The following is an 18988-nucleotide window of genomic DNA, read 5'->3' as shown; positions in this document are numbered from 1 at the left end:
CATTAAGCAAGATAGAATGAGCAAAAATAAGGAAAGGTCAAATAAGCAATCAAATTATCAAATTTTCATTGGACACTAATGGGATTTTAGACATTTAGAAAATGATTAGCTATGAATTTTAGTGCCCTTGTTGACAAAGGGTCAGTTTTTATAAAATTGTGGTAAATTTTTAATGAAATCCTTAAATCACTATGTTGGATTGTCTCCATTAAAAGCTATATATAGGTTATATTGTTTTACCGGAACACTTTTACTGAATTACTTTGATTTAAAAAGAAGTTTTGTAATATACAAAGCATTCAGAGGTAAATATGATGCTGTAGAAATGGATGAGGGCTAGATATGACACAAGAAGATTGATAAGTGGAGGTTTATTTTACAATTTTGTCTACGTTATATATTTTTGAAATTTTAACAATAAAAATTAAGTTGCACTGCCTTATGATTTTGATTTGTCTGATGAAATAATTTTACAGTGGTAATTAAAATTGTATTAATAAATATGAGTTACATAATCCTGTTTTCTCATGACATAAACAATATTTATTATACCTCTCTATTTAAATGTTATCAGTCATGTAATTAAGAATTCAAATGTTTGAGAAAAATGTTTATAATAATTGAGCATAATTTTAGTTATTTTTTGGTTCGTTTGTACATCATCTACATAATTAAGGCATATGTAGAAAATAATAATTCATTAACTCTTGCAAATGATTATGTAAAATAATGATCACACTTGAAATAAATGTTTGTTTAACATGTCTTCCTTTTGCTATAAGCTCCATAAGGGCATTTTGTCTGTCTTAATCATTGTATGTAACATAGTATTTGTCATTTGATATTTTTTCAGTAAATATAAATGTCCTACCAAGATTTAAAAGAAGTGTTTGTTTTAAATAATTTTTTTTCAGATTTCTTTTAAAATTTACTAACTATGAAGTTTTAATTGAATGAAGAATACAGTGATGAAAGTCTTACTGAATTAATTTGTAAAGTGAATCAATGCCAATTCTTTTATCTTCATATTTAGCTGTCTCCTTTTATGTGATAAGTTCCAATTTGTTGTTTGTTTTTATGTTATTTTAAATGAAAAGTCTTCCTGCTGCATTAATAGTAAGTGTACACACTTCATCTTGTGAAAGATATAATACATAAAAGCAAAGGAAGGTGAAGAAGAGATGTTTTTACATTGATTTTGAAGAATTGAAAAAACAATAGAAAAATTTAATAGTTTTTCCTTGGAAAGAGAAAGAAAAACTTGAATTGATACTGAGATTTTTCATTTGTAAAGTGCCTAAAAGAATATTTATATTTATTGTGTTTTGAAATGTATTTATTCCATTTGGGATTTCTGTCAGCAAAGTATTTCCCATAATTTTTGTAGGTTGTCAGATATGGGTGCTTACCCATACTGGTACATGGCCAGGCTGAGGAAGATGCCTTGTGGTGTAGTTTTAATACTGTCCTCTGGGAACGTGGATCATGCTATGGCCATCACTTCCTGGTCAGATTCCCAGAGGCCAGCATTTTCTTTTAGTTAGTCCTGTGTATACCTGCTGGACTTAGAAGTGTAACGTTCCCTTTATCACCCATCTTTCAGAGCCATTAATGAAAGACTCCAACAAGTCAGTATGTTGGAAGTCAAGGGGGTTTATAATCTATTAAACCCATACATTTCTCATATTACTAATAAGATAGATTACCTCAATATGTAGTCACAACCATTCTGCCTGGCCTTCAGTCCTCTATAATCTGCTTATGTCTTCAAACTTGGCTTCAGATGTAGTCAGAAGGCCTTGGGAAACTGAACTAAATGGAACTGGGATATGATGTACAGATTAATATTGACAGGCTCTCACTGGTAGTTTTGGGATGGGGGCTTGTTCACATCCCAACTTTTAGCCTCTGCTTTTGAGGTGGGAGGAGATTATGTCTCATCTTTAAACATCATCAACACTAAAATGAGATATTCGAATATTTGTTAAATTTAAGTGATTTATGATAATGAATAGTTCTCAGTGAAAAAAATTTTTTATTAGATATTATAATTATAAATTATAATAAATTAAATAAATTATAACCCATTCAAATGCTTAGCTGTATTCTCCTTAAATACCAACAACTCCATGGTAGAAGAGATACTCAGATACCTAACTATTTCAACTGCCTCATGCCCACTATCTGTCTGGCTCTTCTAGTTTGTTGAATCTTATAGAAGCTAAGCGTAGCTTCTAGCACTAAGCAGATTGCTTCATTCTGACTTCATTTTGTATTAGAAGATTAGGGCACCTTCTAGACCCACTGACCACTCAGGATGTGAGGTTGAAGAAATTAATTAAAAGTTGGTGTTCCTACTGGACGATGCCCCAGAAAGTAGCCTCACTATGTCCTTGATCCCTGTTTTTTCCTTGGAAAGGGAAAGAAGAACTTGAATCAGTCCTGAGATCTTGAATTAGATTAGGTAGCCACTTTGCTGATTCTTTCACACTAGTTTTTCATTTGACTCCAAATATATCAGTGAAGAATCAAAGTACTACTGTTGCTTTCTTTTAGAATCCCGACTTTAGGTTTGTGAAGGTTGGTTCTCAGTCCCTTCTTTGTGCCACTTGGAAGCCATAAGATCAGTAGTTCAATTTTTCTTGGCATTAATTTTTTTCCCAATATTTAACCAACAAGCCACTGGTATGTATCAAAACAATGGTTTATTCACTCATTCAGGTTTATTTCTGGAGCTCTGTTTTTGTTTGAGGCCCTGTACCACCCACTGGGTATGTGAGTAATGAATGGTATGAATGTGGAGATCTTCACATATGAGCAAGAAGGGAGAATGGGATGAAATGAGATACAAGATAGGGGAGCAGTGAAATTATGCAGGGCTTTGTAAGTTATAGTAGGAATTTGGATTTTATTCTAAAAGTAATTGGTGGCATTGGAAGACTTTGAATAGCAGTCTAACATATAACTGATTTATAAATTGTTTTTCATATTTTTGTTTTATTTATTTTTATGTTGTGTTGAGGATCAAATCCAGTGCCTTACACATGCTAGACAAGTACTCTACCACTGAGCTACAACCCCAGGCCCCTGATTTATAATTTTTGAAGCACACTCTGGCTTGATGGGTAGAAAATAGATTGATGGGCACAAGAATGGCAGAAGGGGTCTGGTGCGTAGGCTGTTGTGTTAGTTTTTTATTATTCTGATCAAAATATCTGACAAAGGCAACTAAGAGGAGGAAAAGTTTATTTTGGGCTTACAGTTTCAGAGGTCTCAGTTCCTGTTTAGCTGACTTCATTACCCTCGGCCCAAGGTGAGGCAGCACATTGTTGCAAAAAGTCCTGCCTCTGAAGCTTGCTATATTGGGAACAGTGCTTCCAACACATGAGACTTTAGGGGGACATTACCGATCAAAACCATAACAACTGTTGACAATTTCCACAGGAGGGATGGTGTACTTTAGACGATGGAAGGGGCAGTAGAGATGGCTAAGAGATAACTCCAATGCATACTTAAGGCCTTTTTCATTTATTAGATTTAGTGTGGGTCCAGGGAACCATATTTATTAGATTTATTCATGGTGTTGTTTTTGTTGGATCCCATAAAAATAATTAAGAGGACTTTTTTTTTTATTCCGGTGGACACAACATCTTTTAATGTGGTGCTGAGGATCGAACTCGGGCCGCACGCATGCCAGTCGAGCGTGCTGCTGCTTGAGCCACATCCTCAGCCCCAGTTAAGAGGACTTTTAAAAGAATATATTTCTGAGCCCTAAACTTGTAGGTGTAGGATGAAGCATAGGGAAAACTTTTGTCAAGAAATGCTATTATATTGTTTGTTGGACTCATATATACACTTAATGCAACTGCTATAATCGAATAATACAGAATACAGAATAGTACCAACAATATAAAAATGTCCAAAGATTGTTCCACCTTTTTAGAATTAATAGTACACATTATTTGCATCCCCAGATATATTAGCAATCATTCTCAAAATCAGATTTATAATACAATCATTTTACCTCTAAACATTTTTGTAGTGTCTCACATGGAAACTTTTGAGGGACACTGCATTTTTAAACCATAACACTTATTTGTTGAATCAGTCTTATTCTGCTTAAGATAGATTTTTTATCATCTAAGAAAACTTCATGTCTTGAAATAAGATTGTTGCATCTCTTTATAATCCTGAAACTTATATGAAATCTAATCTCTTCACATTTTTTTCTTCTTTAATTGTAATCTTTTCTAGATAAAAGTGCCTTCTTGGATTCCAGCTAATACATCTTTGGTTTTATAATTTATTACGATTAATCTAAGCTCTTCATTACCTCTGAATTACCCTTGCCCTCTACTGTGCATCCTAATTTCAGGGATGGGGTGGAGCTACATGACCATCACAAATTATCAGCATCCATTCTATCTGCAGGAGATGAAAAACTAATCAAAGGGTAGCACTCCTCCTTGAAAATTCCCTATAAGGTAGAACCACTGTGCCTTGATCACTGCCTGTGTATACTTCTCTAGGGATGAAGAGAAGGCCTTGAATTAGCTCTTGCCTTTGAGGAAGATTAGTACCATGAAAAGAATCATATCCTGATTTGTATAATATGAAGAAACTGGGTTTGAAAACCTAAAAGACTGGAGTTTTAAACTCCACTTGGGCAGGGCTGGAATGCTCAGTGGTAGAGCACTTTTTATGCATAGAGCCTTGAGTCTGATTTCTGGCATGCCCCGCCACCCCTTACCATTTTGCCACAGGCTAGTGGTTTTCTTTCTTTCTTTTTTCCTTTAAAATGAAGTTAATCTTAATTTAGCCACCTATTAAATGGAGATAATAATGCCTCTCAAGGCTATGATGAGGATCCCAGATGATACATAGAGAGTTTTTAGTTTAACCTCAGTAAATTTGGCTGTTTTTAATTGTCTATTCCCTCTTTAACTCCTTAGTTATGAGTACCCCAAACCTCAACTATGAGTGTGAACTATGTCTAGAGACAGAGTCTCTAGATTTAGAAGCATAGTATTTATAAACAATAACTACAAGAAGAATTACTGTGCCAGATATGGTGGGGCAGTCTTATAATCTCAGCAACTCTGGAGGTAGATGCAGGAGGATCTCAAGTTTGAGGTTAACCTTGCAACTTATCAAGAACACTGTTAAGAAAATGAATAAAAAGCCCCTTCTGAAACAGTCCAGGCATAGAGTAAGATGAAAATGTTCATGAAATACATATCTGATAAAGGGTTTGTATCCAGAATATATAAAAAATTTTATAAATTAGGCAACCTAATATTAAAATAGTTTCAAAAACTAACCATACACTTACCTGATTATTTAATTAATTCCATTCTTAAATATTTCTCAAGAGAAATGGAAATATATGCCCAAAGACTTACATGTGAATGATCACAGCAGCATTATTTGTCAAAGCCTCAAATTGGAAACAATTTAAATATCAATTGGTGAATAAATAAAATGTAATAAATCCATATAATGGAATTTGGTGTTGGTGCAATAAAAATATTAAAAAAACTGAATTGTGGTGTTGATTGTACAATTGTATAAACTCATTAAAACTCAATGAACTATATAGTCTTAAAATGGATGAATTTTATAGCATGCAGGCTATACTTTATAAAGTTATTATAGTTCTTAGGTTTTGACATGGCTACTCAATTTTTGCTTCATTTCACCCCCAAAAGATGATATGTTCCCTTGTCCTGTGACAGTATTTCTCAAGCTTTCAGGTGCATTAAGAATCATCTGAGGCCAGAAGCTGTGGCAACATGCCTGTAATCCCAGAGGCTTGGGAGGATCCTGAGTTCAAAGCCAGCGTCAGCAACAGTGAGGTGCTAAGCAACTCAGTGAGACCCTATCTCTAAATAAAATACAAAACAAGGATAGGAATATGGCTCAGTGGTCAAATGCCCTTGAGTTCAATTCCTGGTACCCCCCAATAAGAATAACCCGAGGATATTATTCAAATGCAAATTAGGACTCAGTAAGTTTGTGAGGGGCTTTAGATTTTTCAATTTTTAGCAGGCTCTAAGGTGATGTCATTTCTGCTGGTTCTCAGACCAGCAGAAGAAGGCATTAGAACTTGTTCATAACCTAGCCTGAACATTAGAATCTCCTGTGGAACATTAAAATAAATTGGGTGCAGCCGGGCACAATAGTGCAACCCTGTAATCCTAGTGTCTGAGGAAGCTGAGTCAGAAGAATTGTTGGTTTGAGACCAGCCTGGGCATCTTAGTGAGACTTAAAAAAGTGGGGGAGGCTGGTATTGGAGCTCAGTGATGGAGCACCCTGGGTTCAAACCCTAGTACCATAAATAAATAAGTAAGCAAACAAATAATATATTAATAAATAAAACATTTTTTAAAAATGGGTACAAATCTCCACCCAGAAATTAAGTCAGAAAATTCCTCAGGTAATTCTAATGTACAGCTAGTTGAAAATCTTAACAAAATGGGATTCCTTCAACCATAATCAATCAGTAATAAACTTTCACTTATCTCCCTTACTTCCATTCCACAGTTTAGCTCATGATGTAGAGCTCCCAAATTATGATTTGAATCTTTTTAACCAGGAGAATAAGCAATCATGGTTTAATTCCTCTGGTTTTGGATTATTCCCTTATAAATATCAACTCCTTAGTCCTGCCTGAGAATCAGAATACAGAAGAAAGGGAACAGGGGGAGTAATGACAATTGCTAAAATCTATTGAGCGATAGCAATGTACTATATACTGTTCAAAACATTTTACATGCATACTTTGTGAAGCAGGTACTGTTATTTTCTTTATATAAAATATAGAAGAATGAAATTATGTGTTCAAAACCACACAGATGGTAAGCGGTCCATCCTGAATTAAAAACTAGGCATTCAGACAGCAGGGTCCCAGGGAGGCTGAAATCGATCAATACTTGCCTCGTGCAATCTACATTTGTGTTTCTGTCAGAGCTTTTGCTCCAGAGCCCTAAATGCTATATTCTTTGTAGTAGAGCTGGATACTTTCCAAAATTTCAGGGACCTTTTTTGTCAGTTTTCTACTATATACCTGAGCCTACTAAGAGTGTTTCTACTCTTAGTAAGGATTTACTTGTGCCTTGCCTTTTCAGGGCTTTGTTGATATTGCGGGATCCTCTGAGTTGTCTTATTCTGATTGCTTGAGCTAAAAGAGAAAGATCTTAATATTCTTTTTTTTCTCTCTGAAAGCCCTGGCTCCTTGGAACTAAGTTTTAAATCAGTTGTGTTCTGAATTCTTATCTGAGTTCCTCTCCCCTACTTGAAGACAGATATAGAAGAGACTTGATATTAGACTGAGATTTAGCAGAGTATTTAACCAACTGACCATGTACTTAACCTCTGGTATCCTTTTTTGTTTTTAATAAGATACCGAGTTTGATTGAGGCTTACAGCAATTTTCATGCTTTAAATATCCTTTGTTAATATAATGTCTTTAGAAAGCTGCATGTCAGGAAAGTCCATTTTTAATTTATCAATGGCACCCTTAGTCTTAATATGCTTAAGCATACTTTGCTTTTGAGGGCAAAATTAATCTTTTATCAGACTTGCAATGGGTGCTGTTGGTTTCATTATTTTAGGAAAATGGTCTTATGATTTTTTTAGAATGAATGCTCTTCACATACTTCTATTTTCCAATGTCTGTTTAGCATAAAAAAGATACAAAATAAAAGTCACCTACACTAAAGCTAATGCAAAAGAGATGTAAGCTGCTGCTATTTGAAAAACCAACAAGAGGTTTTTTTAACTTGTTGATTTCATTTTGACTGTGTAGAAAGTGAATCTGAAGTTAAGCATATGATAGAAAATATTTGGACTTTTTTTTACAAGTTATACCTTTGTGAAACCATGAAGAAAAATTTAGCACAATGACAAAAAGGTAATTTTATACATGGAAATATTTCAGAGGTAGGGGAGAAAAAAAAAACAAATTTCATTCTGCCTTTCATTTAAAGAATGTGCAGTTAGAAATGCCAAATGTTATCAGTGTAAATTCTTTGCAGCACTGGGGCCTCACACTTTTAAATGCCCAAGAGCCACTTTGGGGCTTGTTAAAAATGCAGATCCTCGAGCTCCATCCCTTTTACCTCTTGAGTTTTTAATAAACTCCTTAAAGGATTATAATATGCATTGTATTAGGGTTCTCCAGAGAAGGAAAACCATTAGGTGATTATTTTTCTACCCAGAGATTATTATAGGGAATAAACTTACATGATTACAAAGAATGAGAAATCCTAAGATCTGCAGTTGACCATCTGACGACCCAAGAGAACCAATATTTTTATGCCAATCCAAGTCTGAATCTGAAGGCAGAAGAAGACCAGTATCCTAGATGGAGGATTATAAGGGAAGACTGTGCAAATTATTGCTTACTTGAATTTTTTATTCCATTCAGGCCTTCAATGGATGAATGAGGCCCATATACATTGGGAAAGACAATCTGTTTTACTTATTCTAATGGTTCAATTGTTAGTCTTATCCAGAAACATTCTATACACCTCAAAAAATGTTTAACTAAATATATGGATAACGTGTAGCATGCTCAAGTTGGCATATAAAATTAACCATGAGATGCATCAAAGCTAAGAGCCACTGATGTGAAAATGTGCACCCGTTTTCCTATTTGAGAAAAGATTTCAGAGTTGGGTGTGATGGTGTGCACTTATAGTCCTAGCTACTCGGGAGGCTGAGGCAGAAAGGTTGCTTGAGCCCAGGAATTTGAGGCCAGCCTGAACAACATAGTGAGATCCTGTTTGGAAAAAAAATCATAAAACACACCAGCTATATCAGAATAAATAAAACTAATAGGATGATGCTATTAAAAATCAATATATTAAAATTAATACAAATATACCTCTGTCTAAAAGCAAATAAAAGGAGCAGAAATTAAAAGTATGATAGAATTTATGGAGAAAGAGTAATAAAAAAACATTCATTCATTTAAGTATTCATTTTATCCCCACCAAATGCCAAGGATGTTCTAGGTTCTAATGGAGTTTGAGTGGGACTGGGTGATTGATCACCCTGGTTAGGATTGTCAACTGTCCCAGTGCCTGAACTGAGGAGTTTTGAGGGTACTGGGACTTTTGGTGCTAAGACTGAAATTGTCCAAAGTCAACCAGAATGATTGGTTCCTCTAGTGGAGGGAGGATATGATAAGTTATTCTGATAGAGGAAGACAGACAACAATCTAATAAGTGAGCAATTGTGTAACATAATGAAGTAGTGATGGGTGTTATGAAGAAAAAGCACGACAAGAAAGTAACTAGGGGAAGTTATTTGGTGTTATCTTAGTTGGCAGTCAGCAAGAATCTCAGGAAGTGACAGTGAAGCAAAGGCAGAAATGAATTGAAGCAGTGAGCTATGTGACCAACTAGAGGGTATGCATTTAGGGCAATGGATAAATATAAAGACCTTGAGGCAGAGAAACCTGGTGTGCTGGAGGAAGTCTTTGAGACCATTTTGGATGGAGTAAATGAGAGAAATGGAGGTCTGGAGGAAAATGAAAGAAACTGAAGTCCGTTTAGGGTCAAATTAGCAAGAGCATGGGTGGGGCATGGCAAGGAATCTTGAGTTATAAATAAGAAATAATCAAAGTTTGAACAGCAAATAAATATTAGTTAGATCTTGTAGCTGCTGTATAAAGAATAAACAATAGAGAAGCAAGGAATCAAAGGTATTAGGAGGCTCTTTCCAAACTTCAGGTGTAAGATACTAACAGTGGATTTAGAAGGTAGTGGTGGCAGAGGTGAGAAATGAGTTTAGATGTAGAATTTATTTGGAAGAATTGAAAACATTTTCTAGTTTGCTGGATGGTATTTTGAATGGAAAAAAGTTTTGAATTTCTGGTTGAAAAGTGATGCTATTCATTGAACTGGGTAACCCTGAGGAAAAGCAGGCTTATTTGGAATATAAAATGTCTCCTTTGGATATGTTAAGTTTGAGATGCCTATAGACATACAACGGGAGCGCATAAGCAATTGAATATAGAAGTTTGAAGTAGAGGGTAGAGATCTGGACTGGAGACTGGAATTTGAGGCCCATTAATACATAGTAATATTAGGTGTCATGAGATAAGATTAGACTAGTTAGGGAATGAAGTAAGACAGAAACAAAAGAAGTGAGCTGAGGATTGAGATGAGCAAGAGGGAATGAGAGAGGGAGATAAAGATAGAGGAAGAGATAGAGTAAGCCAGCAACAGGGAGGAAGAAGCAGAGGTGACTGCCAATATCTCTTTGAGGTGTTTTCTATGAAGACATAAAAAACATGGGTGATAGGTATAAGGGGATTTGGGATAAAGAAGGATTTAAAAAAGAGACACAGCAAATATTGCAGCATGTTTGTATGTAGATTCAACTGCTTCATTGGTAAGAGAAATAGTAATGATGCAAGGTGAAGCACAGGGAAATTATAGGAGGGTGTAATGCTTTAGTTCACTATAATATCACTTTCAATAATTTTTTTTCTCATCTCTTTCCTAGGTGACAGACCAGTCAGTGAAAGCATTTGCTGAGCACTGTCCTGAACTTCAGTATGTTGGCTTCATGGGTTGTTCAGTAACCTCTAAAGGAGTAATTCACTTAACCAAGGTAGGTGCCATGGCTACATCTCCTTGTTGTTTCTGTGTATCATTAAGGTAATGGGCCTCACATTGCTGGTTTAGTTTAGTTTTTGTTTTTATTTATTTTTGAGATGGAATCTCACTGTACTGCCCGGACCGTTCCTGAATTCATGGGTTCAAGTGATTCTTCAGCTTCCTAAGTAGCTGAGACTATAGGCATGTGCCACTGCACTTGGCTCTCTAGCAGTGTTAAATGTACTTGAATGAGGAATAGTTAGACCACTAAAAATGTATTAGTATTTGATAAAGTTAAAACTAGTTAAAAAAAAACAAAAACCAGTGCCCAAACTTGTCTTTTCTGAAAGGGAATACTCAATTTAAACAAGAAACTTACGTTTTTGCTTTTTCATTATTAAAAATTTTGAAATTATGCATTAAATATACTGATATGTGTAACAAGAATCATTTAAGTGTTAACTTAATACATTGTATTTGGAAGTTATATTGAGTTTTTATGGCTCACATATCACTAGGTCCTATGAGCATTTGGTTTTAAAGTGATTATAGCCAATGCTTATGATTAAGCTGAGTATGAAAAGTGAAGAGAGGTGAATGTATGTCAAAAATTTATCTGATAACTCAGAGATCACTTATATACCAAATATGAGATCTCATATTTTAGCAGTGACAAAAATGCTGGTTCTTGTATAATCTCTCACTGATGTCTTCTCTCTACTGCTTTCAAAGCTGTAAGATAATTAGGAGCTAATTCTTACATTCATGTAATAGAAAAAATGGCTTTATAAAATTTACCTGCATGTTCTCTAAATTTTATTATTTATTTCATTGCTTGTAATTATATCACATATAGTTCTTTGGAGAATGAGTCTTGCCTTTTCTACTTAATAGCTAAGTAAAACTTTTCATTCAAACTTCCTCCATTCTGTAATAATTAGAAAACTGCTATTGTGGCAGCACAATCCTGAAACAAACCAAATGATATCCCAGATCGCTTTGGGCTTGATCTCGTCTGTCCTCTTCAGTATTACAGTTTAGCAGGTAATAATGTCTTTCTTTCTTTTCAGGTAAAAGAACAAATGTTTATAAGTTACTTTGGACTGTGGTTGAGGGGGACAGTGAATAGAAGCCTGAGCATCACTGTGAGCTTCAGTTTAATTCTGGGTGCTGCCACTTATTAGCTAAGTGGGAAAATTATTTTTTGGGGTATTGAATAAAGCAGTTTATAGCAGCATATAGCAGGTGCCTGAACTCAGTCTATTTTTTTTTATTCTTTTTTTTATTGGTTGTTCAAAACCTTAAAAAGCTCTTGACATATCATATTTCATACATTAGATTCAAGTGGGTTATGAACTCCCATTTTTACCCCAAATACAGATTGCAGAATCACATCGGTTACACATCCACATTTTTACATAATGCCATACTAGTAACTGTTGTATTCTGCTACCTTTCCTATCCTCCACTATCCCCCCTCCCTTCCCCTCCCATCTTCTCTTTCTATCCCATCTACTGTAATTCATTTCTCTCCTTGTTTATTTTCCAATTCCCCTCACAACCTCTTATATGTAATTTTGTATAACAATGAGGGTCTCTTTCCATTTCCATGCAATTCCCCTTTTCTCTCCCTTTCCCTCCCACCTCATGTCTCTGTTTAATGTTAATCTTTTCTTCCTGCTCTTCCTCCCTGCTCTATTCTTAGTTGCTCTCATTATATCAAAGAAGACATTTGGTATTTGTTTTTTAGGGATTGGCTAGCTTCACTAAGCATAATCTGCTCTAGTGCCATCCATTTCCCTGCGAATTCCATGATTTTGTCATTTTTTTAGTGCTGTGTAATACTCCATGGTATATAGATGCCACATTTTTTAATCCATTCATCTATTGAAGGGCATCTGGGTTGGTTCCACAGTCTAGCTATTGTGAATTGTGCTGCTGTGAACATCGATGTGGCAGTATCTCTGTAGTATGCTCTTTTAAGGTCTTCAGGGAATAGTCTGAGAAGGGCAATAGCTGGGTCAAATGGTGGTTCCATTCCCAGCTTTCCCAGGAATCTCCATACTGCTTTCCAAATTGGCTGAACCAATTTGCAGTCCCACCAGCAATGTACAAGAGTACCCTTTTCCCCACATCCTCTCCAGCACTTGTTATTGTTTGACTTCATAATGGTTGCCAATCTTACTGGAGTGAGATGGTATCTTAGGGTGGTTTTGATTTGCATTTCTCTGACTGCTAGAGATGGTGAGCATTTTTTCATGTACTTGTTGATTGATTGTATGTCCTCCTCTAAGAAGTGTCTGTTCAGGTCCTTGGCCCATTTGTTGATTGGGTTATTTGTTATCTTATTGTCTAATTTTTTGAGTTCTTTGTATACTCTGGATATTAGGGCTCTATCGGAAGTGTGAGGAGTAAAAATTTGTTCCCATGATGTAGACTCCCTATTTACCTCTCTTATTGTTTCTCTTGCTGTGAAAAAACTTTTTAGTTTAAGTAAGTCCCATTTGTTGATTCTTGCTATTAACTCTTGTGCTATGGGTGTCCTATTGAGGAATTTGGAGCCCGACCCCACAATACGTAGATCGGAGCCAAGTTTTTCTTCTATCAGACGCCATGTCTCTGATTTGATATCAAGCTCCTTGATCCATTTTGAGTTAACTTTTGTGCATGGTGAGAAGAGGGGATTCAGTTTTCATTTTGTTGCATATGGATTTCCAGTTTTCCCAGCACCATTTGTTGAAGATGCTATCCTTCCTCCATTGCATGCTTTTAGCCCCTTTATCAAATATAAGATAGTTGTAGCTTTGTGGATTAGTCTCTGTATCCTCTATTCTGTACCATTGGTCCACCCGCCTGTTTTGGTACCAGTACCATGCTGTTTTGGTTACTATTGCTCTGTAATATAGTTTGAAATTTGGTATCGCTATACCACCTGATTCACACTTCCTACTTAGAATTGCTTTTGCTATTCTGGGTCTTTTATTTTTCCATATGAATTTTATGATTGCTTTATCTATTTCTACAAGCAATGCCATTGGGATTTTGATTGGCATTGCATTAAACCTATGGAGAACTTTTGATAATATCGCCATTTTGATGATGTTAGTTCTGCCTATCCATGAACAAGGTACATTTTTCCATCTTCTAAAATCATTTTCTACTTCTCTCTTTAGGGTTCTGTAGTTTTCATTGTATAAATCTTTCACCTCTTTTGTTAGGTTGATTCCCAAGTATTTTATTTTTTTTGAGGATATTGTGAATGGAGTGTTTTTCCTCATTTCCGTTTCAGAAGTTTTGTCGCTAATATACAGAAATGCCTTTGATTTATGCGTGTTGATTTTATATCCTGCCACTTTGCTGAATTAATTTATTAGTTCTAGTAGTTTTTTTGTAGACCCTTTTGGATCTTCTAGGTATAGAATCATAGTGATAATTTAAGTTCTTTTTTTCCAATTTTTATGCCTTTAATTTCTTTCGATTGTCCAATTGCTCTGGCCAGTGTTTCGAGAACTATATTGAATAGAAGTGGTGATAGAGGGCATCCCTGCCTTGTTCCAGATTTTAGAGGGAATGCCTTCAATTTTTCTGCATTCAGAATGATGCTAGCCTGAGGCTTAGAATAGATAGCTTTTACAATGTCAAGGTAAGTTTTTGTTATCCCTAGTTTTTCTAATGTTTTGAACATAAAGGGATGCTGTATTTTGTCGAATGCTTTTTCTGCATCTATCGAGATGATCATATGGTTCTTATCTTTAAGTCTATTGACGTGGTGAATAACATTTATTGATTTCCGTATATTGAACCATCCTTGCATCCCAGGGATGAATCCTACTTGATCATGGAGCACAGTTTTTTTGATGTGCCTTTGTATCCGATTTGCCAGAATTTTATTGAGGATTTTTGCATCTAGGTTCATCAGAGATATTGGTCTGTAGTTTTCTTTCTTTGAGGTGTCTTTGTCTGGTTTCAGAATCAGGGTGATGTTGGCCTCATAGAATGAATTTGGCAGAGCTCCTTCTTTTTCTATTTCCTGAAATAACTTGAAAAGTATTGGTATTAATTCTTCTTTAAAGATTTTGTAAAACTCTGCTGTATACCCATCCAGTCCTGGGCTTTTCTTGGTTGGTAGTCTTTTGATTGCTTCTTCTATTTCATCCATTGATATTGGTCTGTTCAAATTGTGTGTATCCTCCTGACTCAATCTGGGCAAATCATATGAATTAAGAAATTTATCGATATCTTCACTATCTTCTATTTTATTGGAATTAGGTTTTCAAAATAATATCTAATTGTCTTCTGTATTTCTGTAGCATCTGTTGTGATATTGCCTTTTTCATCCCGTATGTTAGTAATTTGAGTTCTCTCTCTTCTTCTCTTCGTTAGCATGGCTAAGGGTCAGTCAATCTTGTTTATTTTTTCGAAGAACCAACTTTTAGTTTTGTTAATTTTTTCAATAGTTTCTTTTGTTTCAATTTCATTGATTTCCGCTCTGATTTTAATTATTTCTTGCCTTCTGCTGCATTTGCTGTTGTTTTGCTTTTCCATTTCTAGGGCTTTGAGATGAAGTGTGAGCTCATTTATTTGTTGGTTTTTTCTTTTTTTGAGGAATGACCTCCAGGTGATGAATTTCCCTCTTAAAACTGCTTTCATTGTGTCCCATAGATTCCGATAAGTTGTGTCTGTATTTTCATTTATCTCTAAGAATTTTTTGATTTCCTCCTTTATGTCTTCTGTAACTCCTTGATCATTCAGTAACATATTGTTCATTTTCCATGTGATATTGGATTTTCCCTTCCTTCTTTTATCATTGATTTCCAGTTTCATTCCATTATGATCCCATAAAATGCATGGTATTATCTCCACCCCTTTATATTTACTGAGGGTTGCCCTATGGCATAATATATGGTCTATCTTTGAGTAGGATCCATGTGCTGCTGAGAAAAAAGTATATCCACTTGATGATGGTTGATATATTCTATATATGTCAGTTAAGTCTAGGTTATTGATTGTGATATTGAGTTCTATAGTTTCTTTATTCAACTTTTGTTTTATAGGATCTGTCCAATGGTGAGAGAGGTGTGTTGAAGTCACCCATAATTATTGTGTTGTGGTGTATTTGATTCTTGAACTTGAGGAAAATTTGTTTTATGAACTTCGCAGCACCATTATTTGGTGCATAAATATTGATAATTGTTATATTTTGTTATTGAATGGTTCCTTTTAACAGTATATAATGTCCTTCCTTATCTCTTTGGATTAACTTAGTCTTGAAGTCGATTTTATTCGATATGAGGATGGCGACCCCTGCTTGCTTGCGAGGACCATGTGCGTGATATATTTTTTCCCATCCTTTCACTTTCAGCCTGTGTATGTCTTTTCCAGTCAGATGTGTCTCCTGGAGGCAGCATATTGTTGGATTTATTTTTTTAATCCATGATACCAGCCTATGTCACTTTATTGGAGTGTTTAAACCACTAACGTTTAGAGTTACTATTGATATATGGTTTGTATTTCCAGCCATGTTTGATTATTTATCTCTCTCTTTTTTTTAAATTTAGTTTGTTTCTCCATGATTAGCTTTCCCCCCTCCTTCTGTCTTTACTGAGGTACTTCCCACTGTTGGCTTTGGTTATTGTTTTTCATTTGTTCCTCGTGTAGTGTTTTGCTCAAGATGCTTTGCAATGCTGGTTGTCTGGCTGCAAATTCTTTTAGCTTTTGTTTATCGTGAAAGATTTTTATTTCGTTGTCGTACCTGAAGCTTAATTTTGCTGGATACAGAATTCTTGGTTGGCATCCATTGTCTTTCTGTGTTTGAAATACGTTGTTTTAGGATCTTCTCGCTTTCAGGGTCTGTGATGAAAAATCTGTTGTTAACCTTATTGGTTTACCCCTGAATATAATCTGCCTCCTTTCTTTTGTAGCTTTTAATATTTTCTTTTTGTTCTGTATATTGGATATCTTCATAACAATGTGTCTTGGCCTTGGTCTACTGTGATTTTGTATGCTCGGTGTCTTGTATGCATCAACAATTTGTATATCTGTTTCCTTTTTTATTTCTGGAAAGTTTTCTGTTATTATTTCATTTAGTAGGTTACTCATTCCCTTGGTATGAATCTCTGTCCCTTCCTCTATCCCGATGACTCTTAAATTTGTTATTTTTTATGTTATCACATATCTCTTGGATATTTCTCTCGTGATTTTTAACCAGCCTATCTGAGTTGTCTAGACTCTTTTCAAGATGATATATTTTGTCTTCATTATCTGTCGTTCTGGCTTCTACTTGCTCCACTCTCTTAGTGATACTCTCATTTGAGATTTTTAATTTGGTTTATAATTTCCTTCATTTCTAAGATTATTGTTTGATTCTTTTTTATAATCTCTATCTCCTGATAAAGATGCTTAACTTCTTATTTTATCTGTTTATGTAATTCATTCTCAGTGTGTTCTTTCGCTGCCTGAATTTGCTGTCTCGTATCCTCTTTAAGGTTCCATTCCATCTGTCTAAGGTATTCCTTGAGTTCTTTATATGACCATTTTTCTGATGACTCTGTATCCTCCTGAATATTTAGGCTGTCCTGCATTGTTTGTACTCCTTTTCTTCCTTGCATTTTCATACTGCTCATGTTGCTTCTTGTTCTGTTTGACTGCTGAGTTACTGTTTACTCCTATAAATTTATTTGATGCTTGGGAGGAAAGGTATTAACAGGGAAGGGAAGAAGTCACCAAAGAGAATGAGAGTAAGCAGGTAGAATTCAAGGAAGGGGGAATGAGAGAATTGAAAAGAAATGAAAACACAGAAGAAAAGAAGAAAGAAAGAAAAAAAATAGAAAATTAAAAAGAATTAAAAAAATAATAGTAATAATAAAAATGAGAATTAAAATTAAAAAATAAAATAAAATAAAATGAATTAAAAGAATTTTTTTAAAAAAACAACAACAACAACCAAAAAGAAAAAATAATTTAATAAATGCAGTTTTAGAGTTTAATTCACTATTCTTCCAGTAGGTGGAGCTGTGCCCACCGGGCTAAGCTTCTCCTCTCAGTAGGCGGTAGCTGTCACTGTGCAGCAGCTCTTCCTCCCGGACTGGGCAGGTCTCCAATCCTGAGTGCCTAGGGTCTTTTCTTGTGTCTAGTCACTTCCTCACTTTTCCTTGAGCTAGGCCCCGCTCACCGGTGACGCTCACCACAATACTGGCTACACACCAGGTCTGCTGCTCCTGTGAGCCCTTTTTTCATTAACGCCTAGGCACACTCTCCCTGTTTGCCATTCCCTCGAACCCTAAGTTTGTAGAGCTTGGGGCTGAGAACCCCCAGCGAATTTGCTTGCCCTCTGGTAGCCATGCCCCTGGAAGCTGGTGCAAGAGACCTCAGTAGTCAACACTGGTGGGAGCGGTAGCCGGGAGTTCCACGCCGCTGATACCGCGCCACACCTGATTCCCTCGTGCGGGCAGGGCTATTTGAAGAACCGGGCAGGCGGGGCCTTTTGCAGAGCCCAGCGGGCGGGAGTTGTTCACATGAGCGTGGGGGGGGTCGTCGTTTGCAGCACTGAACCTGCGGGGGCGGTGGGGGGATGGGGGTGTGAGGGGGTGGGGGGGTGGTCGTTTGCAGCGCCAAACCACCAGAGGCAGTTCACAGAGCCAGGCCGGCGGAGGCCCAGGCAGGCAGCGGCCGTTCATATGTTCACTGGGATGCGTGGGCAGCGGCAGTTCGGAGGCAGCCGGCAGGATTGTGCCCCTGCTCTGCGTTGCCGAGATTCACTCGTCTGGGACAAACTGACCCCTCCAATAGACTTAGTAATTCCCGGCAGGTCTCCTTGCAGCGGAATTTCACTAGAAGTTTCTCAGCAGGTCACATGTAGGTGTATTAATGGGTCTCTGATACCATTACTGCGGAGGCATTGAAAGTGCTGCCTCCTCGCCGGCCGCCATGTTGGGTCTTCCTGAACTCAGTCTTAAGACCACAGAAAATCTATGTAAACTTTGATTTTAAAAAATCTAATCGGGGGCTGGGGTTGTGGCTCAGTGGTAGAGCATTTGCCTAGCATGTATGAGGCACAGGGTTCAATTCTCAGCATCATATGTAAATAAGTGAATAAAATAAAGGTCCATCAACAACAAAAAATATATAAATATAAAAAAAATCTAATCGCCTTTCCAGTGTAATATATCTAAAAGAGAGCCTGTGGTTGTACTGTGTCATAAATGACTGATCATATTTAATTGTTATTTTGAGGATCAGAGCCTACAATTAGAGGAAAGGATAGGACTGTTATACTCAATTATTGTTCTATCAGAACATCTTAGTGTAACCTAGACCTTATGTAACCATAATTTTTTACTCATTTCCTGTAACCTTGGCCTGAACATCTTGGTAGGTGA

The 18988-nt window shown here is 36.1% G+C and overlaps 1 protein-coding gene across 2 annotated transcripts in view; it reads left to right on the top strand.

Moving 5' to 3' along the window:
* Fbxl17 (F-box and leucine rich repeat protein 17) overlaps positions 1 to 18988 on the top strand; it is a 505077-nt gene that overhangs the window by 147546 nt on the left and 338543 nt on the right. For both annotated transcript variants that reach the window (XM_005327315.5, XM_078045375.1), the window contains exon 5: positions 10516 to 10623. In XM_005327315.5, the coding sequence (XP_005327372.4) occupies positions 10516 to 10623 (108 nt within the window). The remainder of the gene's footprint in view (positions 1 to 10515; positions 10624 to 18988) is intronic.

This window comes from Ictidomys tridecemlineatus, chromosome 1, assembly GCF_052094955.1.
Source record: "Ictidomys tridecemlineatus isolate mIctTri1 chromosome 1, mIctTri1.hap1, whole genome shotgun sequence".
Classification (NCBI taxonomy): Eukaryota; Metazoa; Chordata; class Mammalia; order Rodentia; family Sciuridae; genus Ictidomys; species Ictidomys tridecemlineatus.
Note: the sequence above shows the minus strand (reverse complement) of the source record. Positions and strands in the feature narration are given on the sequence as shown.